This window comes from Canis lupus, chromosome 22 (genome assembly GCF_003254725.2).
Source record: "Canis lupus dingo isolate Sandy chromosome 22, ASM325472v2, whole genome shotgun sequence".
Lineage (NCBI taxonomy): Eukaryota > Metazoa > Chordata > Mammalia > Carnivora > Canidae > Canis > Canis lupus.
The window spans coordinates 42,963,492-42,991,092 of NC_064264.1; the positions used below are offsets into that span (position 1 = coordinate 42,963,492).

The window sequence follows — 27,601 nt, forward strand, 5'->3', positions numbered from 1 at the left end:
AAACTGAAGCTTCCTGGTTCCTTATTCCATTTTCAGGCACTCTCTGTGCTCCTTTGGAGACTAGAATAAGCAGATGAGTCCCTGTTGCGACTACTGTTACCACTATTGCAAAATCACCCCAGGGAAATGGGAAAAGGGAGAGAAATAAAAAGCCAGAGAAGGTGTGTGGTGAGAATAAGAGGGTCAGCGTTGGGATCTCTGGGTGGCTCAGTGGTTTAGCGCCTGCCTTTGGCCCAGAGCGTGATCCTGGAGACCTGGGATTGAGTCCCGCATCAGGCTCCCTGCATGGAATCTGCTTCTCCTTCTGCCTGTGTCTCTGCCTCTCTCTCCCTCTGTGTCTCTCATGAATAAATAAATAAAATCTTTAAAAAAAGATAGAGTCAGTGTTGAGATGTGTCCTAAATTTTTCCTAACGTGTCCTAAATCCCAATGACCTTTGAGCTGTATCTGTCTATATGATATGAACAGTCCGACCCATCAATCAACAGTAGGTATTTGATGCTGGATATCACAATTGGGCAAGGAATAGTGAATGTCAAGGTGATTTCTAGGTTTGATCTAGGAGTAGGAAACCTTTATCATCCAACTGGTTAGAGAAAGACTTTAATAATAATCTCCCATATTGCCAAATGTTATGTAGTTATAATTTCCCTCAATAAAATAGTGACATTTAAAAAAATTATCCAAAAAATAAGAAGGCAAAACATTACCCTGTACTCTTTTGATGATTTAATAGGACAAATAATCTGAGTTATCACTAGATATATGTAACTTTTTCTTCTTTAATTACTATTTTACTCACTATAAAGGCCATACTGTGCACTGTAAAGTTAGATGTTAATTTGCAGATGGTTAATACATTACAGATAATTTTTATCCTGTTGAATTACAAGTTATTTTTGTCTGATCAAGGAAAAAAACCCTGCAAAGTTATTGTTTTATTTACCTGAAAATTTTAATCTTATTTTTTATTATTCTAACATTAGAATAATATTCTGTTCTTTTTTTCACTGACTATAATGCTAATCTCTTTCAAGCAGCTTTATTGCTCTGCTTATTCCCTCATTAAGGAATTGAACAAGCCTTTCACAATAGCTCTTTATATATTAGTTTTAGAGGCATATTTTTTATCTTTTTGAAAATGATACTTTAATGCATTGAGAAAAAAATGCACTACAATCATTATTTCTTATAATGGGAAGATTATTTTTGGTAGGAAGTGCCAGATACTCAAATTCATTTAAACCTCCTAAAGAAACGAGTGGATATTAGACCATATAACCAAAAGGTCAAATTATGCAGATAACTGAAGGTCTTACTTGATCTATTTCCTCATAAATGTTATCAGGATTCTTGTCTACTTCTCAATAAAGCCTTTGTCTATATTGGTTTGTTTCTCAGGCAGGCATTTTCCCAGGTGGTAATAAGGTAGGCCATAAAACTTCGAGGGCCCTTACCTTCTAGTTTTGTAAGAAAAGAATACGACTTATTTCTCATTGATCAAAATTCCCTATGTTCTTGCTTATCACTCTGGTTTTGGGCCTCTTCTTTTCCCTGAAGCATCTACTAACCCCTGACTGCCACCTTTGGTTCATTTTGCCAGCCTGGAGCAATAAATGGGATCAGCTCACTTAAACATGCCAGGAAAGAGTTGGAGAGGGTATTTCTAGAGGATGAATACAGGACAGCATCAAAAGCAGAAAACAAAAAAGAAAAATCAAACAAACAAGAAATGAAAAAGTATACTTTATATTAATAAGGGATGTAATTCATGATGACTCTCTGTTAGAAATGTGCCAAAGAGCATCAACATACATGAAACAATAAATTAAGATCTGAACATAATAAAAATAAATATACAAATTAAAGATAAAACATAATAGAAATATAAAAAGTGTTAGAACTATTATATAATTCCAAGAATATGATGGAATTACTAGAAGCATTTGCTTTAAATTCATAAATATGACATCCCTATCATGTATTATACTCTCCAAGCTACTGTTTACATAAAGGTACTAATTAATTCAATAAGACATCAATAAAAAATAACCTAATAAAAAATAGGCAAAGGGTTTAGACATTCTCCAAAGAAAGTATAAATATGGCTTGCAAAACATATGAAAAGATATTCTACATCATTAATCATTAGGGATTAGGGATATGCAGATCAATCCACAATGAGACAATGAGATACCATTTCATGCCCATCCAAGGATGGCTATAATATAAACAGTCAACAATAACAAGTGTTAATTAACAATATAGGAAACAACAGATGTTGGTGAGGATGCAGAGAAAGGAGAACCCTCTTACACTGTTGGTGGGAATGCAAATTGGTGCAGCCACTCTGGAAAACAGCATGGAAGTTCCTCAAAAAGTTAGAAATAGAATCACTCTATGTTCCAGTGATTGCACTACCAGGTATTTACCCAAAGGATACAAAAATACAGATCTGAAGGGGGACATGCACCCTGATGTTTATAGCAGTACTATCAACAATAACCAAACTATAGAAAGAGTCCAAATGTCCATCAACTGATGAGTGGATAAAGAAATATAATATATATATATATATATCCACACACACATACAATGGAATATTACTCCACCATCAAGAAGAAGGAGATCTTGCCATTTGCATTGACATGGATAGAGCTAGAGTATATTATGCTGAGGAAAATAAGTCATTCAGAGAAAGACAAATACCATATTATTTCACTTGAGAGACTCTTAATAACAAATTGAGGGTTGCTGGATTGTTGTCAGTGGGGGATGGGCTAAATGGGTGATGGGTATTAAGGATGACACTTGTGATGGGCACTGGGTGTTGTATGTAAGTAATAAATTACTGAATTCTATTCCTGAAGCCAATATTACACTATAAGTTAACTGACTAGAATTTAAATAAAATTTTAAAAAAGAAAAACAAAACAAAACAAAAACAAATGAACAAAAAATAACAAGTGTTGGTGAGGCCATGGGGAAATTTGGACATTCATGCATTGTTGGAGAGATTGTAAAATAGCGCAGCCAGTTTGGAAAAGTTAGGCAGCTCCTTATATAGTTAAATGTAGTTACTGCATGGCCTACCCATTCCAGGCTAAGGTGTATACTCAAGAGAACTTAATACATATGTTTATAAAAACATAGATAATCACGGCAGCTCTGTTTATAATAGCCAAAAATGGAAATGACCTAAATGTTCATCAGTTGCTGAATGGACAAATAAAATGCTCTATCTTCATACAATAGAATATTTTTCTACAGTAAAATAAGAATGAAGTACTGTTGCATATACAATGTGATTGAACCTTGAAAACATTATGCTATATGAAATAAGTTGGTCACAAAAGACCACATATCACATGATTCTGATCATATGAAATGTCCAGAATAGCAAATCCATTGAGACAGAAAGTAGATTAGTGGTTACTGGGGGATGGGAAGATGAGGAATTACTGCTAATGTGTATAGGATTGTTTTTGCAAGGGAAAGTGATAAAAAAATATTGTAAAATTACATAGTGATGATGGTTGCAATCCCTGTCACCATAGTGAAATTAATTGAACTGCACATTTCAAAAGGGTGAATTTTATGGTACATCAATTATATAACAAGTTAAAAAAGTTATAATGTATAATTTTGAAAATTGACTCCTACAAAAGGAAAACCAGCATATTCCAGGGAATGATTTCCATTTATAGGTTTGTGCTTTTTGCTGGCATATGCTTCCTGAGACATTGGGAACTCAGAGGGACAATGCGTCTATTCATTTGTCATCCAAATGACATGCTAAAAATGTTTTCAGAGACAGTTTATCATTAATGCTTCAAGGTCCTTCAGGAAATGATTCCACCCCATATATTAAAGGTGATGTTTTTTCCACTGACGGTAAACTTTCTGACCTTGAAAATCTGCTTCTTTCATTGGAGAAGGTTTGGGGTCAGATAAAAATGAATAGATAGATAATCTCATTCATTTATCCAAAACTCCAGCAAATACACTTTGAGTGTTTTCAGTGTCCCAGGCACTGCTAGACATGGGGTATATACCAACTGGGCACCCAGCTACACTTTTGGAGTTGACAATAGGCTCACTCACTTTTCCAGAGCGCTGTAGCATCTCTAGTCTGTTATCCACACAGAAGTCAGAATAACCATTGCAGACTATAAAATAGACTATGCCTGAAATCCTTTAATAGCTTCCTGTTGACCTTAGAATAAAATATAAATGCCTTCAGATTGGTCGTTAGTGCTTTGCACATCTGCCCTATAGTGCCACTTTACCCTCATCTTACACCACTCTGAAAAATTCTTTGCTCTAGCCAGGCTCGAGTTCTCTTGTTTCCTTAGAATACAATCCTCTTGACTCCTGTCAGTTATGTTTTTCTGAAATTAGGCTCCTCTCCTTTCCAATCATGCCCGCTCCCCCAAAACACTTTATCTAGCTAACTCTAATGCTGCTCCTTGTTTTGGTCTTGCTACCAACTCTGGGAAGCTTTCCCAGGGCCTTTGTAGGAAAGGCTGGGCAACTCTGTAATATATACTAGGAACACCATAACTTTTCCTAGGTAGCATTTTGCATACATACTCTTATTAGTTCTTCATTTATATTTTATATGGATTGTATGTGCCAAGAGGACAGAGACTGTCTGTTGTGTTCATCACAGTATCTCTAGAGTCTAAGACTCAATGGACATATGAGTTCCTTGATGAATACTTGTTGGTCAACAGTAAATCTCAGCTTTCTCCTGCATTGCCTGGATATTGGAATTGCTTTCATATTGATCTCTCTGCTCCACGTTTGCCTTCTTTGTGTCTCCATGAAAAAAATTCAAACTTCTTAGTACGGTGTGGAAAGTCCTCTGTGTAATGATACTGTCCCTTATCACTCATCAGTCTCATTCCCCTTCTCCTCACCTGCCCTCTCTTGTATTCATGTTCCAGATTAAAGAGTGACACCCAATGCCCCTCAATCCCATGTGGACTTGAATATTATTCTACTATGTGCACATTACCAACAAACTGAAAAGCTCATCCAGAGAATTCCCTGGATCTTTTTCATTTCTTTCTCTCTTGTGCCTATTCAAGTATCTAGCAATATATTTTTTAACTGAAATAACCTCCATGCTCCATGGCAGAAACTTCTTGATGAATGCCTTGAATTAGATTTAATTTCAGGCATTTACAATTTCTCATTGAATCTTAAATTAGCATTTCATATCCCCCATGAGAGCACAGCAAGACAATTGTGATAATCTATGATTCTTTTAATGAATGCACAAAATACTTCCATTTAAATTTTTATGTAGATAAATACACTGGCATTATTAATATTATATCCGCATTTATCTTAAGCCCAGTCAAAAATTCCATTTATCAAATTAGGTTACTGGAAGTAAGGGCAAAGCAAAAATAATAAACATTTAAAACAAATCTTGATAGAAGTGCATATAATCTATTCATAATTCTGAGAGTGGCCACACACCATGCCTTCCACCTTCCATTCTCATCCAGGAAGGCAGACAACAAGCACTCAGCCTTCCTATTTCACATACTAGTTTCATACCAGGGCAGCCAGAGGTGCTTGGGGGCTAGAGTGGGACTCAAGCAGATTGTCAGCTCAGATGCCCTGCAGATTCTACATACCTCTCTCTGTTTTGCAGAATCCTCATGATTTATCTAAGAACTGCTTCTGCTGTTCACTAGTGTCCCCTTTAGATGTTAGTAGTAGGCGTTCTTTGATAAAATGTTGCATGATCTTAAGTTTTGGGGAAAACCACACACAATATTCATCTCCTAGAGAATATTGCAGGTTTTTTCTATACAGATTAGTGTGTTAAAGGCTCCAATAGATCCTGCCACTTAAAAATATCCATTACCTACTTTAGATAAAGCATTTCAATATATATTTAACCAAGACCCCATATTTGTCTGCATATGTTATGGATTTTCTGCTAAAAACACTGGAAAATGCTGCTCAGAGATATGATTCATGATTTATTCGGGGCTTCAGCCACAAGCAAATTACTTTTGGGGAAAGTTGAAGGCAATGTATCCTGGTATCTGGCCAGGCAGCCTCAAGTTTAAAGCTGGACTGTTGGCAGCCACGATCCTCAGATGGATCACCTCCCATTATGAAAGGGTCAGTTACCCTAAAATTTACCGTGAGCTCTGAGAACACAGCCCAGAAACTGAACTACTTTGAAAACTCCACATGAACTTGATTGAATTGTATTTTCCCAGGTTTAGCAATGTGAACAGAGAAGACTAAACACTCTCCTGACCTTCTAAAAGTGGTCTCTGTCCATAGAGAGACGAGAGTAAACATATCTGAGACAAATAGCTTTGCCTGTATGTTATTCTCCTAACTTTACACTAACCATTTTTGTTCAGTTTCTTAGCTATAGAAATTGAGAATTATGATATTCTTAAGACCATTAGGATGAATTCTCTAGATCAGATCACACACCAAAAGCAACATAAAACTACCAGTTTAACCATATATGTTTGGACAGATTGATGTTCCCTCACTAACTCAGATGAAGATAGAAATGCTTCATAAATGTACTATAAATTCATAGTATGTAACCCTGGTTAGAATGTGATGTTTTCATCACTTGTTGATCAGCAAACAATATAATCTATTAAAATGCACATCACAGTCATCAGTGTCCTTGAAAGAAGGTTCTTATTTCCACACTGGGATATAAAAAGCCCCACTACTGTGTCTCAGCCCAGAAGATAATACATAGAATCCTTTCACCACATTTTGCTGTAGCTTTTTCCTCACACTCACCCTCAGCTGACAAGCTTTAGAACAAAGGGATATCAGGAATTTCCTAGTGTATTTTTTGTAAAGATTTTATTTATTTGAGAGAGAGAGAGAGAGAGCTCGTGCAAGCAGGGGGATGAGCAGAGAGGATGGGATAGGAAAGAATCTCAAGCAGACTCCACTTTGAGTGCAGAGCCCGTTGGAGAGCTCCATCTCACAATGCTGAGATCATGATCTGAGCTGAAACCAAGAGTCAGACACTTAACTGACTGAGCCACCCAAGTGCCCCTCCTAATGTAATGTTTTTATACAGAACAAGTCTTTTCCTATTCAGAGATCACAAAGAACACTCCTATTTTCAACTTTAATAAACTACCATTTTGGGAATATTAAGATTGGTGAAAAGAGAGATTGAATTAAGATTCAGAGCTGTAAACATGCAAGTAAATAGAAATAAAACACATGCATTTATTTTAATCTACAAGCAAAAAGTATTTTTGAAGTAAAATAACTGAAGATATTTTACATTGATGAAACGTGAAATGAGGGAGGAAGCATTCCATCCTTTACACCCTGCTAACCAGAAGTGGCCAGTGATGGTAGTACTATATCATCTTCTCAATTTTCCCTCTTTTCATATTTTCTACAGATCCTAGTTTGAAAATGAGTGTAGATAACAGCAATGTCTTTTCTCCCTTCCTGTAATCTCACCTTCTCTACCACTGATGAGTTCAGGTTTCTGAGAAAATAAAAAGTGCTTTTCTAGAGTTATTTTGGGAGACCTTGTCATGTCAGCCTGTTTGAAATTGATTTTGCGGATTAAATTACCACTTATTTATATATATCCAAAACAATCTCTAAGCACTAGACCTATATATACAGTTTTCTATTTGTACTTTTTTCCAGAATGTCTCAAAGACTCCCAAATTTGCAAATCCGGAATTGAGCTTATCATTTTCTCTCCCAAACTTAAATACTCTTTGATATCCTCTGGCCCAGGACATCCACCTAGATACCTAGAAACATCTTTAACATCTTCTTTGCCCCATCAACTTCCAGTCCTGATTCCTATTGGTTGCATATCCTAAATGAAATATATGGTTGCAACCATTCCTATTGGTTGCATATCCTAAACTTCAAATATGTCTGAGTCTCTTGTTTGTAGTGCTAGCCGCTATGTTGCTTGAATGATTGCACACAAGTGTGTCCTTATTAGTCTAATCTTACTCTTTTCCCCCCCACTGCCCATCCAATCTATAGGGTCATCAGAATAGCATTTGAAAAACTCAGTTGCATCCTTACTTTTTTTTTTTCTTCAGAATTTAAAGCTTTTCACTGGTAGACTTGATGAATTTCTTTAATATGACCATCAAGACTCTGTATGTCTGACTGCCAAACATCTCTCAATTCTATTCTCCCACAAGCAATTTCCCTCCATCTTCGGCTACCCTAGAGTTTTTTTATAGATGTTGATTGATAGGCCAATTTATTGAGATTGTATTGAATTGAAATAAAGTCCATAGTAGTATTCAAAGACATTGTACAAAGATGTTTATATGTGCACTGGCCTTTTAACCATAGCCTGGGAAACAAATACCCAACAGTAGAGGAATTTTGAATAAATCAGAACACAGATGCACCAAGGAGGATTATGCAAGCATCATAGATAATGAATTTGAGCTATATCAGTTGATCTGAAAGGATTGTCACATGATATTATGGAATGGAGAAAGTGAAATGAATAGAAGCATTTATAATGTGATCCTATTTTTATAAAGCGTGTGTTTTTTATGGGGGCTATCTTTATGTTTATGTGTTTACATATGAGAACGTGTTTATGTACAAAGTACATGGGCACATGCACATGGAAAAGCAATAATGCATTTGCTGCATTTGATTATCTAGGGAGGGAACGATCTGAGTGGCCATTATAGGGAGAGTGGGAGTTGGAGAAGCAACTGAAATCATGGGAAAAAAAATCTATGGCATTAAAAAAAAAAAAGAACCCAGCATTGTAATATGATCCTATTTGTGACATATTATAAAAGTAGGTATATATGTGCATGTATCTCTTTGCACACACACACATAAATTAGAAAGCATAAAACTGGCATTTGTATATAGCTAGTGACTTCTGAGGGTATTCATTAAATAGGTGACATTCCAGTGACAAAAAGTTTGCAGAGTTGTATACAGTATAATTCTAATTTAGTAAAATCAGACCAAAGAAAGAATAAAATGTGTGTATATCTGCTTGTACATGTTTGTAGAATTGAGAAGAATGTTAGAGAAGGTTAGGCCTCAATTTGCCGTTAGGAGTTGGTCTGTATTCTTCTAGACCTTTAAAATCATTTGTATGCATAAATAAATGTGACAATAAAAATGTGTATGTGGGGTTTTTTTAGATTTATTTATTTATTTTAGGAAGAGAGAGAGTGAGAGCATGTATGAGTAGGGGAAGAGCTGAGGAAGAGAATCTCAAATAGGGTTCCCCACTGAGTATGGAGCCCAAAGTGGGGCTCAATCTCATGACCCTGAGACCCTGAGCCAAAAAGAGAGTCAGACACCTAACTGACTGAGCCAGACAGGTGCCCTTGGAATATGTGCCATTTTCATTTGAATATCGTAAATGCTATTACCCTATCATTTTCAATTTTTCTTCATAATATGTCTAGATATTTTTCTCTTAACTATTATGTAGTATTTCAAATTATAATATACTATGATTATGCAGTCATAAAAAAAGATGGACCTTAATTTCTAATTTGTCAGTATTAATAATAAACAATTCTTTGAGCATCCTTGTACCTGCCTCCCTATTCTTCAGTGAGTAGTTGTTTCTTCAGGTGAGATATAGTTAAGTAGAACTGCTGATTGGTAGAGAGTATACACTTCAAAACTTAATAAAAACAGCCAAATCACCCCTGCCAATAGTAGATATATGCTTTTACGCTTATGCTAGTGATGGAAAAGATCATCTTCTTTTCTATACCTTTGCCAATATTTGATACCATCAGTCTTTGAAACATCATCTAGTATGGTGGATGAAAATCGTATTTATAATTTCACAGGTAAATACTGAGTTTGATTGGTTTCCATATGTGTTTTGCCATTTGTGTCTGTGTGTGTGTGTGTGTGTGTGTGTGTGTGTGTGTGGTATGTGACTTATGTATTTTTATCCTTCTTCCATTCACTTTTTTTTGGTTCGGTTGCTTGTATTTTTCAACTACTCTGAATAATAAGAAATTATCTACTAAATGTGTTGAAATTATATTCCCAGTTAGCAGTGCCTCTTAGAACTACCTTTTTAGCAATTTCCTGATGATGGAATTTTCTGACGCATGAATGTCACATGCCACCATGTTCATTATAGGTCAGTAGTTACGAAAAATAAGAAAGGCAAAAAGCTACAACTTCCCAGTGTAGTAAAGACACAACAGTATACTTTGAGTACTCTGTGAAAGGGAGTATTTGTTCCTGGGATTGTCATTTGACTATTTCCAACAAACGAGATAGCTGAGAAGAAACATGTTAATTTATTTGCAGAAATGTGTATTAGCTTTTTTTTGGGGGGGAGGCAGGGGGAGGTGTTGACAGCTCTTAGGAACAACAGAAAACACAACAAAACAAAATAGTTCCTCTGCTCTACTCAAAACTGCTGCAGAACAGATCCTATTAAGATATACAAACCAAATGTTTGTAAGGTTGGCAAACAACCTCAAATTGAGAGATCAAGGGTGATTTAATTTCACAGGTGATATTTTCAGTGAACCTAGAAAGATGGCAACATTTAAACAAATTGAAATGAAGGAAAGTACAGACAGAAAGGTCCAGGGGTAACTGGGGACTGTGAGTAATACTGTTCAGCTGAAGCGTATAGTGTTTAAACTGAGTCAAATAGCTCAGAAATTTTGAGGTTCACACCGTAAATTCACATGAGGTTCACACCATAGTTTAACTTAGTAGGAAATGGGAGGAAGCACAGAAGGCTTTGGATCAGAGGAGTCTGACTGGGCTTTAGGAAGATTAATCTGGAAGCGTGGAAGGCAGGGTTAGATCTGGGAATATGCTGGAAAGAAAGTCAGCAAGGACGCTCTGCACCTATCCAAGGAAAAGCTAATTGAAAGCCCATTGTGGGGTGATGGAAATCCCACTGCTGAGGGAGAAGTGAAACAGAGGAGACCTGATGAAAGCAGAATAGACATTATTTGAACCTTTTAAAACTCTCGCTGATGCCATTTGTAAAGCACTTTCAAACATTTTCAACTTTGAAAAAGTGGAGGACTATATGATCATATTGCTTTATGCTTCTTTCTTATTTTTATCTAATTATTACACATAAAATATTTCCTTTGATGACTTAGGATTCATACTACCCCTTTGATAAAAGAAATAGTCAAGTTTTAATTTTATGGCTCTCGAGGAATTACCTAGACTTTCAATGTCACCTCTTCTTAAACTTGATTTTGGATTGCTTTTCTGTCCTTCCCTATGTTGTTCCAGCACCCCAATATGGAGGTTGCACTTCTCTTTGGTGGCAGAGCCTAGTAGCTTATGGACTATCAGACTAACTCAAAGGGTTTAAAATGTCACACAGCCCAGTGATTATATAAGGAAAAAAATTTTCTTCAGAAACCATATTGCAAAAGGTAATTGAATCAGATTTTGTTTAGCATAACCAAGTTAATATCCCATGAAGAATTCTATCCCATTCCTATACCCTCAGGGTAGGAGTCCTCTCATTTTTTTTTCTCCACCAATGATTCAAGGTCTGTCTAAAAGCTTCCCTGGTACCCCTGGTTCCCAGTGATTTTCTCTGGGCTCCTATACAACTTATTGTTTATAACATTCTTTTGACACATAACTTATGCCCTATTGAGATTGTGTTGAAGTTAACTTTATATGTTTATCAATTTTTTAATCATGGGAAATTCTACCTCCCTAACTAGATTATAAACTCCTAGAAGGTAAGAATTGAGAGGTTTGGCAAACTAGGTTCTAATTCTAGTTCTAGTTTTTATTTAACTTAATGATCCCTCAGAGTTAAGAGAAAGATACCCCAGATTGAGAAGATTTTTTACAAAATCAGCTTAGCTGAATTGTGTCCATTTGACCACTGTCACAATATGAACAGAGCTTATAAGTGATTTGTTTAAAGTTAGGTTATACATTTTCTTCTAAAACCTGCAATTGTCAGTTGCTCTCATAAATTAGCATCCTGCCAACTGCCACCAGTGATGTGGCCAGCCTCCCCAGATGTTCTTAGCTGCCATGACACTCCATATACTCCCATGTCATTAAATTATGTGTTCTGATTGCCTGTATCAATCCCATTATGTTTTGCTCCTTTACTGATATCAGTGCCCATCAGGAGTCCAAGACTTGATTCTCCAAGATCATTAGATCAACCACCTGTATATCTGATAATCTGACTTTACTTATTTTTTAAAAAATATTTTATTTATTTATTCATGAGACACACAGAGAGAGAGAGAGAGAGAGAGAGAGAGAGAGAGAGAGAGGCAGAGACACAGGCAGAGGCAGAAGCAGGCTCCATGCAGGGAGCCCAATGTGGAACTCGATCCCAGGTCTCCAGGATCACGCCCTGGGCTGAAGGTGGCACTAAACCGTTGAGCCACCCAGGCTGCCCTGACTTTACTTCTAATCACTCTGCTTTCCCACACTGATTAATAGTGCAATATCTGCACCATTTTTTTTGTTGGCCCTATTTCTCTCCTTATGCAATCTATAGTCTATGATCTAGAATCTCCAATGCATGTGAACAGAATTATAGTAAGCCATAGATAATCAGAGTGCAAAGGTAAAGGCATTCTGAATTCAGGTTATTTGTTTAAACTACATGTCTCCCTGGTACTCATCACTTTGAAAAATGTCTCATTTGGTTGGCAATTGAAGTATCTTGGATCAAACTGTCCGAAACAGGGTCTCTACATCAAACATGCAATCATGTTGTAATAGCTACTGTCCTAAAGCAAAAAACAAAACAAAAGGAGAAACTCATTTGACTCCATGTCTTTTTTAGGCTCTGCCCCATAAGTCTGTTCTCCTTGACTACCAAACTCCATGAAAGGTTTGTGTATTTTCACAATCTCTGCTTTATTTTTTTAATTGAGGTATGATTGACATAAAACATTATATTAGTCTCAGATATACAACATAATAATTTGATGTTTATGTATGTTGTGAAATGATCACCACAATAATTCTAATTAACATCTGTCACCACGCATAATTGTGAACATTTTTTTTTCTTGGAATGAGAACTTTTAAGATCTACTCTCTTAGCAACTTTCAAATATGCAATACAGTATTATTAACTCTAATCACCCAGCTGTACCTTATATCCTCATGGCTTACTTAGAACTGGAAATTTATGTCTTTTGATAGGTCTCTGCTTTCTTCTCTCCTTTTACCTCCTGTACCCCAATTACTATGCTTTCTGTGCTTCACAGAAACTACACTTTTCATAAGTGACCAATGGTCTTTTTCTCAGAAAATATATGGTCAATTTTCATCCTCATTTTACATGAGCTATCAGTCACTTTGCACACATTAGAGCATTTCCTCTTTTTAGTATTTATTTTTTTGAAATATTTTATTTTAGAGAGACAGCATTCACAAAACAGAGAGAGTAGGAGCAGGGATGGGGCAGAGGGAGGGGAAGAGAGAGAATCCCAAGCAGATTCCCTGCTGAACACAAAGCCCAATGACATGGGGCTGGATCCTGCAACCTTGAGATCATGACTTGAGCTGAACGCTCAACCAAATGAGCCAACAAGGTGCCTATATTGTTTCTTCTTTTTAAAAAAACATTCTCTTCATTTATATTTTGAGATAGCCCACACTCCAGTCTCATGGGATTTCCTCTTATTTCTCTGAAAACCCCTTTTCAGAATCTTTTTCAACTTTTCTTTATCTCCACCTGTAAACGTTGGAGCGCCCTGGGTTTCAGTCTTCTGTACTCATTGTAAGTACATGCAGTCGACAACCATGTTCACATATCTTACCTGACCTAACTCTTGGATTTTTCAGCTCAAATAACTAAAAAATTGGACAGTTCCTCTTGGATGAATAATAGTCATAGGAAGCCAAACCTGTCCAAAAGACAATTTTATCTTTCTCCCCAAATTCATTCTTCTTACATGACGCTTCCATTTGCCTGGGTCCTTTGACCAAAAAATACCAGAAGTCATTCTTTCATCTTCTGGCTTTCTCACTTGTAATATTTAATCTATCCTTAAATCCTGCTGTTTCTACCTTCAAAAATATATGTGTCCTCCAGCTAGATCTCAGTCCTCATAGAGCATCCTTGGCAAAACCAGCATCCCCTTCTCCCTGAACCACATAGATAACTTCATATCTGGATTGATTGTTTCCTTCCTGGCCATCACTTTCTTATGATTGCCCAGACTTCTCACAAAACAATAGACAATCTGATATTTTTAAAACATAAAACAGATCATGTTATTGCTCTACTCAAAACTCTGCTGTGACTTCAGACAAAATCATCCTTTGGCAGAATGAATATGAAACCACATAATCTAGCCAATTTACCTCTAACATGAGACACCCCTCACCCACACCCACCCCAGTCTATGGGGTGTTTTCTAGTGGCAGCAGCCTTCTTTCCTTCTTCCCAGAGTTATTTTCATTACTGTTCTCTCTGTATATGAAGCACTTCCCTGTCATCTTCCCATGGCTACCTCTGTACTTCATTCGGTATATAATTCAAATGCTACTTTAAAAGAAGTTTTTCCTGGCCACCTAGTTGAAGCAGTCCATCCTCTCTCCAACTCATCAGTCTATCACTTCCACATTTTTAATTTTTTTTTGCAGTCTTTAATTTAAATTCTAGTTAGTTAATGTACAGTGTGATATTCAATTCAGGTATATGATGTAGTGATGCAACACTTCCATACAATACCCCGTGCTCGTCACAGCAAGTTTACTCCTTAATCCCCATTGCCTGATTTAATTCATTGCCCCCCTCCAGCTCCCCTCTGGTAACCATCAGTTTGTCCTCTGTATTTAAGAGTCTGTTTCTTGATTTGCCTCTTTCTTTCTCTTTTATCCCTCCTTTGCTCATTTGTTTTGTTTCTTAAATTCCACACATGAGTGACATCACATGGTATTTCTCTTTCTCTGACTGTCTTATTTGGCTCAGCATAATTCTCTCTAGCTTCATCCATGTCATTGCAAATGGTGAGATTTCATTCTTTTTTTATGGCTGAAACTTCCATTGTGTTTTTATACAATTTTCCTTATCCATTCAGCTGTCCATCCTCTCTCCAGTCCCTCACTCATCAGCTTACCCATTTTTGACTGAATATCATTCATTAGGCATAAAGGTAATATATTTAATGTTCTGTTTTTAGTTTCCCTTGATAGAATGTAAGCATTTCAAAAGAAGGTTCAACATCTCTTAGAATGTATCCCCATCTCTTAAAATAAGGCCCTACAATTTATAGGTGCTCAGTATCAATCAATACTCTAATCTATAGCTACACAAGGACTACAATGCATACATTTGGCTTCCAGTCCTGGAAACTCTCTAAATGAATGTGTTCCTATAACTGGAAAAGAGCAAGAAAGATTGGAAAGAGTGAAAAAAGGAAGGAAGGAAAGGAGGGAGGGAGGGAGGGAGGGAGGGAGGAAGGAAGGAAGGAAGGAAGGAAGGAAGGAAGGAAGAAAGAAAGAAAGAAAGAAAAGAAAGGAAGAAAGAAAGAAAGGAAGAAAGAAAGAAAGAAAGAAAGAAAGAAAGAAAGAAAGAAAGAAAGAAAGAAAAAGAAAGAAAGAAAGAAAGAAAGAAAGAAAGAAAGAAAGAAAGAAAGAAAGAAAGAAAGAAAGAAAAAGAAAAAACTAAACGGGAGGAAGGGAGGAAATGAGGAAAAGAAGAAAGAAGAAAGGGAGGGAGGAAAGGAGAGCAGGATAAAGAGGGGAAATAATTGGTTGCCCTAGTCAGCTTTGTTGCTCCCTACTCCTTGCTAGAAGACAGCTCAATTTGTAAGAATTAGTCCACAGTTCTGGACTGGTTTTCCTTGTCTCACTTGATCAGATCACATTGGCACTTCAGCATCATTCTGGTGGTTTTATGTGGAAGACTCACTTTTTATGCAGATTTCACGCATCGACATATTTGTCACTTTGGCCTATAAGTTGGATTTTTTTTTTCCCTAAGAGTCCTGAGCTAAATGATTTGAAATGGACCCATTCAGTACATTTAATTAGTGATTATGGATCAGATTGAAATGCAGAAGCTCCCTCTGGTGGTTTAATTTACAAGTGTGCAAAAATAGCAGTTCAGAGTTAAGATTCCACTTACAAGACCATTGAAATGTTGTTCTGCTCCATCCTGTCCTATCCCTCCTCCCCTTCCTCTGCCTTCTACTCTTTTAATTTTAAATATAAAATGAGCCAGATGGCAACCTTTATGATGATATCTACTGAAATCTGTATGGGGAGGCAACTTCTGGAAAATTAGAAAGAAAGACAGAGAAGCCAACCAGCCAAGGCCAAACATTCTTTGGGAAAAGGGCCTTGTTCACTCTTTGCCACTTTAAACATATCACTACCCTTGGAAAGGGGAGACAGTAGATGTTTTCTTCCTTATTCAGCTTTAACATTGTTTTATTTGCTTTTTCCCAGGACCTGGGCACCTTGTACAAACTTAGAACTCTCCTTATGGATAACTTATATTTAAAAGTACTGCTTTATAGAGTCTTAATAATTTATAACTTACTATAAATATTCTTAGTTGCAATAGTAGAATGTACTAATGTTTTAAAAGTGGTATTATGGCTATAACTTTTATATCTTTTCCACAGCTGACTGCTGGAATTATGTATACCTTGAACTTCAAAGTAGCATGCATATTATTTGGATGGTGATTGTTCCATAGTTATAGGGTATGATAATCTGCAATCACTTATTTTTTCACTTCCACTAATACAAACTTAGCAAAATCTTTTATAATAATATACTATCACCATGCCATAATTCTAACCCTCATGAAGTTGGCATTTCTCAGCAAAAGTAACTTGGAATGGGAAAACATCTGCCTTACTCAATGGAATTATCAGAAAAAAAATAGAATGTATTTTATAAATGACTCCTTGAAATTCAATTTTCCAAAATTCATTTCTGATTATATGATTTTACTATATTATAACTCTTGCTTAATTAATGTTGTTCAATTATTATATGTTTAATTGAATTTATTTAAAATTTTATCAACATTAATTCAGCATATTTTTTATCCTTTCAAATAAATATATGTTGAAGAATATGCTAGGAATACATTTTGGGTGGGATCTACCTGATTCAAAGGTTGAGTTCACAAATTATGTGATAATGTAGGGGGACAATCTCATATGCATCTATAGGATGAAAAGATACTTACTTTTATCAAAATACAATAACACATGAAGGAAATTCATTGATAATTTAAGGAAATTAAACAAGATTTTTATGTTTTAAGAGTTTTACCTATCTGCATTCTTCTTTTATTTCTTGCATGTAATTATAATAATTTTATTACAGGAATCAAAGCAGATGTAAACAACAATAGAGACTATGAGGTTCACAACAATATTTGCAATCATTAAAAGAAATATTACTTAATCAAGCCCGATTTCAGCATTATATTATTTATAGTTCTCCTGAAAAATATATATATGGAGAGATTTATTTTGAGGAATTGGCACATGTGACTATGAAGGCTGAGAAGTCTGTGTGATGATCTGCAATCTGCTCTGTGGAGACCCAAGAAAGCCAGTGGCATTTCATTCTCTGAGTCTAAAGGCCTGAAAACCAGGGAAGCTGATGGCGTGAATCCCAGTTGAGGGCAAGAGAAGATGAAGTGACATGTCCCACTTTTCTCCATGAGGCAGGGAAAGAGAGAGGAATTCCTCCTTCCTGTCTTTTGTTCTGTCCAGGCCCTCGCGAGATTGTATGGTGCCCGCTCACATTGGGGAAAGCAGTCTTCTTTACCAAATCCCCTGATTCAAATGCTAATCTCATTTGGACATATGGTCACAGACACACCCAGAAATAATGTGGAATCTTGGCATCCTGTGGCCAGTCAAGGTGACACACACAATTAATCATCACAGACATTCAATATGCATTTATAATATCATGATTAAAACCAATCTTGATCAATTGCATCCAAATGGAAAGCACAGAAGGCGATATTAAAATTTTGATAACTTTTAAAAGTTCTTTGCAATGCCAAAATAACACTTATTCACTAAAATATTTTAATATGCATTTTAAAAATGTGGATTAGAAAGTTTTTGATATCAACCATAGATTTTAAGTGGGATCACAGATCACTAGCAATATGAAAAACCTTTTTATATTGAAAACAAATCTCTTTTTGGAGAAAATATTGAGTATTCATAAATCCAAGCACATTTAATATATGTCAGTTGTGACATTTAAAATGAAATCTGACAGAACTTTGCTTTTCCAATTATTTTAATCAGGTATTTTATCAAACCAAAATTATTTTGATGTGGTAGTTTGCAGATCAGAAAGCTATTGACTATTCTTCTTTACAATGCCATCTGGACTTTAGCAGAAAAGAAGAAAAATCTCACATGGCTATATCACAAAGTTGGAATTTGAGGGGTACTCAAGGGAGGACTTCTTTTTCGTAAGTTCAATTATTATAAAATTAGGTCAGAAATCAAATTGCCCAATATCCTTACAATTCTTTCTTTCTCCCCACCTCCATTAGTTTGCTGGAATCTTAAAGGGAATAACTACCATGTTTCCCTCATCCATTTCCATATGCAAAGAAAAACAGACTTCTCTGGTCTCTTCATATATCTAGATCATTTTCAGTCCAAATTATTATATTCACATAGGACACTTAGGGACCAGGTCTTATGTAATATGAATTCCTCACAATGGTTAAGAAGATGTGAATAACAAGACCACTAGTTAGTATAAAGAGGGGACTATTGATTCAATAGCAGTAGGTAGACTCATCCACTAAGTAGATGCAGTCTTAGCAAAGTTACATTCCTGCTTTGGGCTTCAATTTTCTCACCTCTTGATTAAGGTTGGATGCCTTCTAAATGACTGCCAGCTGTGTTAGTCTAGCGTCTTCCCTCCTGCCCTCCCTTCAGTCTTCCTTCTTCCTTTCCTCCTTCCTTTTAATCCCTTTATCCTATCCTTCTTTGCTTCCTCCTTTCCAGTCCCTCTTCCTTCTCCTCCTCTTTATTTTCCTGGTATATTATCAGAGTTGTTTTTCTCCTGCTAAAAGATTTTCTTTCTGACTTTCTTGGCATTATATATATGTAATCATTTCCTCCATTTTCATGGTTTTAACTATTGGCCCTACACAAGTGATTCTGCTCATTAACTTTCTTTTTCTCTCCAATCCATCATTTAGAACTACCTTTTAAAATTACTGCCAGATCAGAGTTTTAAATGAGAATTTATCTCCTTTCTAAAGAACGGATAAGCCAAAATTATATACTTATTTTATTTTCTAACTTCTACACATTGGTTATTGGATCTTTTTTCACCCTCATTAACAGATTCAAAACTGCTAACAGCTTTAATTCTCCTTCTTTTTTTTTTTTTTTTTTTGCCTCCTACAGCGATGGAACATCCACCTCTGCTCCATCCTCTGAACCCAATTGCTTACTTAGTAAACACTCACAGTACCTTCAAATTCATTGCTTTTCAATTCTAAACATTTTTCTCTTCAGTTACTGTTATTATTTATTACTAGTATTACATTTTAAAAGACCATTGCAAAAGAAATGGAGGCTCTGCTTATGGGAATAAAATGAAAATAAACATGTAAGTTGTTCTTTAAAAAGCTTTTCAAAATTATTAACTAAAGGTTTTGGCTGTTTTATAATTTGACTAAGATTGAGTGAACAGAGTGAGAGGCTCTAGGAGAAGGGTGTGCTTCCCCATGCAGGGCCAAGATTGCAGTGAGAATGGGAAATGGCTGATAAGTAGTTGCTAAAACAAGTACTCACTTAGAGTGGAGAAATGATGTGGGGTTGAAGCAGCTAAAAGATGCATTTCAAGGTGAGATGGGAACCAGAACATCAGTGGAAACCAGAGAAGGAATGTGAAGCAAGAGTAGATAAGCATGAAGTGGGAAAACATTTTTTCCTGAGACATTTCAGACTAATTGCTGGGCAGGATGGTAGAGAGCAGGGAGGAGAATAAGGAGGAAAGGGCAGTGTAAGTAGAAGATGAAAAATAGTCAAAGTAAGTGTGAAGGACTTTTCAATAGCAAGAAGGTATTGAAATGGGCCACCCAAATCGGCTCACCCCAGGGGAGCTAAGGTGACAGGCTAATGTGCTAGTAACAGATGGCCTTCCATTCCATTTCAATAAGGTGTGAGGTTGCGCTCCCGGGATAGCAAGCAAACAAATGGAAGGGTTTTGAAATGTATTTGTATTAGTTGGAATTTGCTATAAATGCCTGTACATTTGGATACAAAGATGACTTGTAAGTCTGTAGCTTGTACATTTTCTTTCATATTTGTGAAAAACCAATTACAAAGGTGATAATGGGAATAAAGGTCTTGTGAAGCTAGAATTTTCAGCTTTCCATCTGCCTGTCTAGAAATACATTCAATAGCAAATATAGCCTTAAAAAAAAGATTTTATTCATTCATGAGAGACACAGAGAGAGAGACAGAGACATGTGCAGAGAGAGAAGCAGGCTTCACACCAGGAGCCCAATGTGGGACTCCATCCTGGGACTCTGGGATCACACCGGAGTTGAACCATTGAGCCCCCCAGGCATCCCCAGATATAGTCAAGTCCAACAGGGGACAGGCAGGGTGAAATAAAATTTCCGTTAACTTAAAACTACAAAGTGGTTGGATTTCCTCAAGTTTCAAGGATGAGAAAACCGAGATTCCTAGAAGTTTCATACTTGTCTAGAGCTCCTGGCTAGTCACATTGGGTCATGGTAGCAGTCTGTTTCTCTCTGACTCTGCTCCTTTATTTAAAATAGTCTGCAGTATCACTAAACAATCTTTTTTTTTATAAGACTTTATTTACTTATAAGGAAGAGAGAGAGAGACAGAGAGAGAGAGAAACAGGCTCTATGCAAGGAGCCCAATGGAGGACTCGATCCCAGGTCTCCAGAATCATGCCCCAGGCTGAAGGCAGCACTAAACCGCTGAGCCACCGGGGCTGCCCTCACTAACAATCTTATTCAGTATATCCACCATTGACTTACATTCTCTTCCCTTGGTTCTTGTTACTAAGAGTTGTTGACAATGAAGATACCATTTCCCATTAAAAAAAAATTAACACTTTTCTCTAATAATTATTTACACTCCACTATCACTATTTTTCAGCTTCTTGGAAATTCACTTTGAGCCTTTTAACACCTTGGCCTTACACTTCTCTAATGTCTCACTTTCAGTCATTTCCCAAGTCCTGTTGATTTTTTTTCAAATAGACTTTATTTAGAGAAGTTCCAGGTTCACATCAAAATTGAGTAGAAGGCACAGATTCCCCATATATCTCCTGCCAACATATGCAGAGCCTACCCCGTTCTCAACATTCCCTATCAGAGTTAGACATTTGTTGGAATCAGTGAACCTCAGCTGACACATTGTTATCACCCAGAGTCTATAGCTTACATTAGGATTCACTCTTGGTGTATATTCCATAGTTTTGGAATAAATGCCTGTATGTTTATAATTACTTGCACCCACCATTATAGTGTCACGCATAGTAGTTTCACTGCCCCAAACATCCTCTGTATTTTGCCTCCTTATCTTTATATTCCCTGATCCCTGACAACCACTAATCATTTTACTCCATAAATGCCTTTTGCCTTTTCTAGAATGTCATACAGTAGGAATCATACAGCTTGTAGCCTTTTCAGATTGGCTTCTTTTACTTAGTAATATGCATTTAAGTTTCTTCCACATCTTTTCATAGCCTAATAGCTCATTTCTTTTTATTTGTTTAAAGATTGACTGATTGATTGATTGATTGATTGATTTGAGAGAGAGAGTGTGAGGAGAGGGGCAGAGGGAGAGAATCTCAAGTAGACTCCACACTGAGAATAGAGCCCCATGTGTGTCTGGATCCCACAACCCCGAGATCCTGACCTGAGCCAAAACTAAGAGTCAGATGCTTATCCAATCGAGCTACCCAGGCACCCCTCATGTCTTTTGAGTGCTGAATAATCTTGCACTGTCTGCATGTACCACAGTTTTATCCATTCACCTACTGAAGGACATTGTGGTTGCTTCCAGGTTTTGGCAATTATGAATAAAACTGCCATAAACATCCATGTGCAGGTTTTTGTGTGGATATAAGTTTTCAATTCCTTTGGATAATTTTAGTTTTGTTAAGAAACCACCAAACTGTCTTCCAAACTGTCTGTATGTTCTTCGTTCCTACCAGCAATGAATGACAGCTCTTGTTGCTCTATTTCTCCCATACCCTTTGGTGTTGTCAGTGTTCTGGATTTGGCTTGTTGATTTTACTTCTTTTGTCTCTGTAATTCATGAATCTTTCTCTTCATGAACATTATCACTACTGAAGTTCAAAATAATTGCCTCACCCCCCTCAGGACTACTTCAGGAATCTATTAAGAGTTTACCAAGGTGCACTTGGGTGGCTTAGTCAGTTAAGTGTCTACCTTCAGCGTGGGTTCATGATATCAGTATCCTGGGATCGAGCCTCTCATTGGGCTCTCTGTCCAACCGGGAGTCTGCTTCTTTCTCTCTCCTTCCTCCCACTCATGCTGTCTCTCTTGCTCACTCTCTGTCTCTCTCAAATAAATAAAATCTTAAAAACAAACAAAACACAAAAACAGTTTACCTGCCTTTACTAGGTCTACCTCTCTAGCCCAAATTAAACAGTGCCACCAGATTCATTGACTAAATATCAGCTCTAGTATTTTACTTTTCCATTCAACAGTCATCAGAGACTTTTGTCTAATTAATAAAACTTAGGTTGGCATTGAAAATGCTCCAAGATCTGTTGCTAGCCTACCCTTCAAACATGGAAATCAGCTACCATTTCCTGCTCTCCATTTGCCGGAGCAAGGTCTTTATCTTGATTTTCAGGTCAAATCATGGCATTTTTATGTCTCACTGCTTGCCATAGCACTTTCTTTCATTATGCACTTTTTGTTTGATGTCAGCATGTTAGATTGTACATCTCTTTGCTTTCCTACTCTCTCCTACAATTTTTCCCCTGCTTTGTCCACCTGACAACCTCTTAGTTTATGCTTTAACTTGTTCTTTAGACATGCCTTCCTAAAGCTTTTCCCTGAGTGAAGCTGTTCATTTTCTAAGTGTTTTAGTGTTGCTTCTAGCTATGTCTATGGTTGCTATTGTCTCATTTGATTACAATTACCATCTTACATGTCTGACTTTTATCTTAATTGTGTGCAAGGGCCACATCTTATTCATGTTTGTATCTCTAGCATCTACAACAATGAGGTGCAGTAAATATTTGTATATTTACAAGTTGTTTGAATTGAAATCAATCTCAAAATATTCAGACCTGACAAATAGTCCAAGCTTCAGCCCAGTGGAGTGGTCTTCCACACAGTGGTCTTTCCTGTTGTCAACTCTTCACCCTCCTTCAGGTGTCTGCAACACCATGTTAGTCCTTCTTTTTGGGCACATCCACAACTTGCATTTTGATATTTGAGAATAATTTTTTTTCTCTTTCTTCCTAAATTGTCAGCTCTTTTAGGAGAAAATTCAGTTTCTCATTTTTTCTCCCTTCTAACCTTTCATACATGTTCTTTGCAAGTATTAGAAACAAAATGTGGGTTAAATAAACAAATTAGTGTATAATTCCTTGAATGCTCATTGCATGTAAAACCGAAGAAATTGATAACTTTAAGGGAACTTGGGAATAATTTACTCTAACATCTTTATCTTACATATAAGGGAATCAAATTCAAAGAAATTTTGCTATTGTCTTCAAGATCTCAGTGCTTAACATGGAAAAAAAAATTAGGACAAGAACCAAAGTCTCCTGATTCGTGGGCAATGCTTTTATCTATTTGAGTAAGATTTTATATATTTTATATATTTGCGATTATAATACTCTATAACTCTATAAGGTATCATGTGAGTCTTTTTTATGCTTTACATGGTAATATGTCCAATTAATTACTTATTTTTTCAATGATAGTTATGTAAACTATATAAAGATCTTAAGCTAGATGAGTTTTTTAATGAATTTTTAATTTGGATAATTATTTTAAAAAATAACTATACTAACACTTTCAAAATATAGGAAGAAGATAAAGAACTATTACAAAATGAGATCTTTATACAAACATATCTATTATTATTTCTAAGAAAGGACCTTAAGAAGAAAACCACTCTTAGAACTCATTTAGAAACAGACTGCATATTCTTTTTTTTAATTTAAATTCAATTTGCCAACATATAACACCCAGTGCTCTTCTCATCATGTGCCTTCCTTAATTCCCATCACCCAGTTACCCTATCTCCCCACCCACCTCTCCTTCTGCAACCCTTTGTTTGTTTCCCAGCATTAGGAGTCTCTCATGGTTTGACTTCCTCTCTAATTTTCCCCACTCAGTTTTCCTCATTTCTCTTATGATCCCTTTCACTATTTCTTATTTTCCACATATGATTGAAACCATATGATAATTGTCTTCCTCCGATTGAGTTATTTCACTCAGCACAATACCCTCCAGTTCCATCCACATCAATGTAAATGGTAGATATTTATCCTTTCTGATGGCTGAGTAATATTCCATTGGATATATATATACCACATTTTCTTTATCCATTCGTCTGTCACAGGACATCATGGCTCCTTCCTCAGTTGGCTATTGTGGACATTGCTGCTACGAACATTGGGGTGTAGGTGTCCTATCATTTCACTACATCTGTATCTTTGGGACAAATATGCATAGTGTAATTGCTGGGTTTTTGGGTAGTTCTATTTTTTTTAATATTTTTTTAAATTTTTTTTTATTTATTTATGATAGTCACAGAGAGAGAGAGAGAGAGAGGCAGAGACACAGGCAGAGGGAGAAGCAGGCTCCATGCACCGGGAGCCCGATGTGGGATTCGATCCCGGGTCTCCAGGATCGTGCCCTGGGCCAAAGGCAGGCACCAAACCACTGCGCCACCCAGGGATCCCCGGTAGTTCTATTTTTAAGGAAAATAGAGGAACCTCTTGAGGAACCTCTACACTGTTTTCCAGAGTGGCTACACCAGCATTCCCACCAACAGTGCAAAAGAGTTCCCCTTTCTCCACATCCTCACCATTTGTTGTTTCCTCAGACCACATATTCAATAGCAAATTACTTCATTTAAAATACCAATACAATTATATGATTATGATTGTCATAAATTGAATGTAAACCATAAATAATATCTATCTTGGTTAAGTAATCTTATTTATAGATATAGAAGCAAGCAAGTTTATTAATATAGTTCTCTGATTCTGCATGTATATTTTCTTCATGTGTTCTGCATATGTATACATGCAAAATGTATAAATATGCATAGTATCAATTTATCATGGTTGACATTTTATATAGATAATTTAATTCCCCTTCTGAAAAGTTGAAAAACATTCTATGCCTTAAAAGTTACTATTGAGGTATAAGTAAGAACATGCCATTGTTTCAGATTCGAGCAAACATTATATTCTCAGGTAGAATGGAGGATGGTTTCTAACTGTTTTTTAATATTTTCTATTTGAAAGGTCAGTAAGATTTGTGGCCGTCCAATCAGAACAGCTACACAAAGCCCCCGTTGTTCTTTTGATGGAAGCAAAGAGAAGCATGGGATGAAGATCTCTCCTAGGAATGATGAAGAGACACTTGCCAACGGAAGAAAGTAAGACATTTGTTTTACAACCAGAAAGAGAAGAGAAAGTAAGCCATTAATTTTCAACAGAATAGAATGTATTCAATTAAGTAGAACAAAATACACTATTGAAGAAAAAAAGATTACTATTAATTACTTTTAAAATTCAGTGATTGCTCCTATTCACTTAATTAGGAATATAAGTACAACTTATGAGACCAATTAATAAGCTTTTTGTGATAAGAGACACTTGCTATAATACAATATGGCAGGCAATAGGCACATATGGTCATTATGCACTTAAAATATGGCTGCGTACAATGTTGTACAGCAGATCTCTAGGACTTACTTGATCTTACTTAACTGAAACTTTATGGGCATTAATTAATACTTCTCTATTTCCCTCTCCCTGTGACCAACAATAAAATATTGTACCCTTCACATTTTAAGTTGTTAGATCTTACTATAATAAAATAAAAAATAGTTTAAAATATGGCTATTGTGACTGATGATTGAATTTTTAATTTTAATTAATTTTAGCCTAAATTCTACATATAGCTACTGTATTGGACAATGAAGACACAATATTCACATAAATGATGAAATCAGTATTACTGTATGCTAAGCATCTGTTAGAAAATGGTTAGATAATGTCTCTTTTATCTGGAATACTGAAAATGGCTATTTGTTGATTCCAAATGATAAGCATTGAATGGCTTGCTTCTATAACTCACATTTCTATCACTCTTCCCATCCTTGTTTCACATGTTAAATTAAAGCCTTCATTAATATCTCTGCTGGATAACTGGCAGTCATACTGAAAAACTCTTAAAACTGAAGGAAGCTATTATTTTATTTATTTTTGTGTTCTGTTGACCAGTGTATGTTCTGGCAAATACTAGATTCTCAGTGGGTGTTTTTGAATTGAATTGAAATTCAGAATTCTATATTCATTTATTAACTCAAATAGTTATTTCTAATAATACTTTATGGCAAATTCAGTATGTTACATAGCTTTACTCTCTATAATGTAAAATCTGTTTCTTTCCTTTTGGGACAGTGTTCCTAATTGCCTCATTCTCTTCTCAGATGGACTATAATTTGGAATAAAGATCTGGGCTATTGCTGGCTATTCACTGCAGCTCAAAAGAATTAGCACTTTGTTTGCATGTAAAGTAGCTGTTCTTTTTTCCTCTAAACATCTATAATGATCAGCAGTCTTTTCTCGTATTTGAGAAATTAATGTGCTTTGGCTAGTGTAGAGCATATAGTGGCGGGGTATAGTATAAAGTGGTTCTTATAATAAAACCTAGCTAAGGAAGATCTTAAGTTCTTAAAGGTCATGTTTGTTTCACCACCAGAACAACTCAGTTGTTGGAAAGACAAAGCAAAACCCAACACATGTTAAAGGTCTCAGGAACAATGGGGGGCTCATATGAATAGCTAATTTTGTAAGTATCTGTCCAGCCACCAAATTGACCTCCTTGTTGCCAATCTTGCAAACTCATGTATTTCTATGTCACTAACCAGCCAGCCACCACTAGCCATTGCCCAATGAACCAGAGTAAGTCTGTCACAGACCATTTTCATGCCACACAAAGTGAACAACCAGAGCTATTATACATGAGGCCACTTATGCAATTTATTCCTACACATTTTTTATTGCCACTCCTAAATGGAACTTAAATGCTATTCCAGTATACTTCTGCTTAATACCTACATACATAAGTATTACATATAGTGCAGACCTATCCATAAACTACTCCTACATTTTATTTATTTTTCTGTATCCATAAACTAGACCTGAATTTTATTTATCCTTCATCACTGATAATTCCCCATGAGGTCATAAATTTCAAATGAAATAGCTGGGGAAATGTAGCAGAGTAGGTGCTGAGTGAGTTTGAGCTACTTTCTGCTTTTTACTTGTTCTTTTTCCACCCACTTGAGCCTGATTTTCAATAGATCAGCTTCCACTTGAT

The 27,601-nt window shown here is 36.2% G+C and overlaps 1 protein-coding gene across 5 annotated transcripts in view; it reads left to right on the forward strand.

Moving 5' to 3' along the window:
* The window catches only part of GPC5 (glypican 5), a 1,341,373-nt gene that overhangs the window by 282,845 nt on the left and 1,030,927 nt on the right, over window positions 1-27,601 (forward strand). For all 5 annotated transcript variants that reach the window (XR_003133900.3, XM_025441003.3, XM_025441004.3 and 2 more), the window contains exon 4: window positions 25,516-25,649. Coding sequence is in view for 4 of the 5 variants with exons in the window: in XM_025441003.3 (XP_025296788.3) it covers window positions 25,516-25,649 (134 nt within the window). In the remaining variant the exon portion in view is untranslated. The remainder of the gene's footprint in view (window positions 1-25,515; window positions 25,650-27,601) is intronic.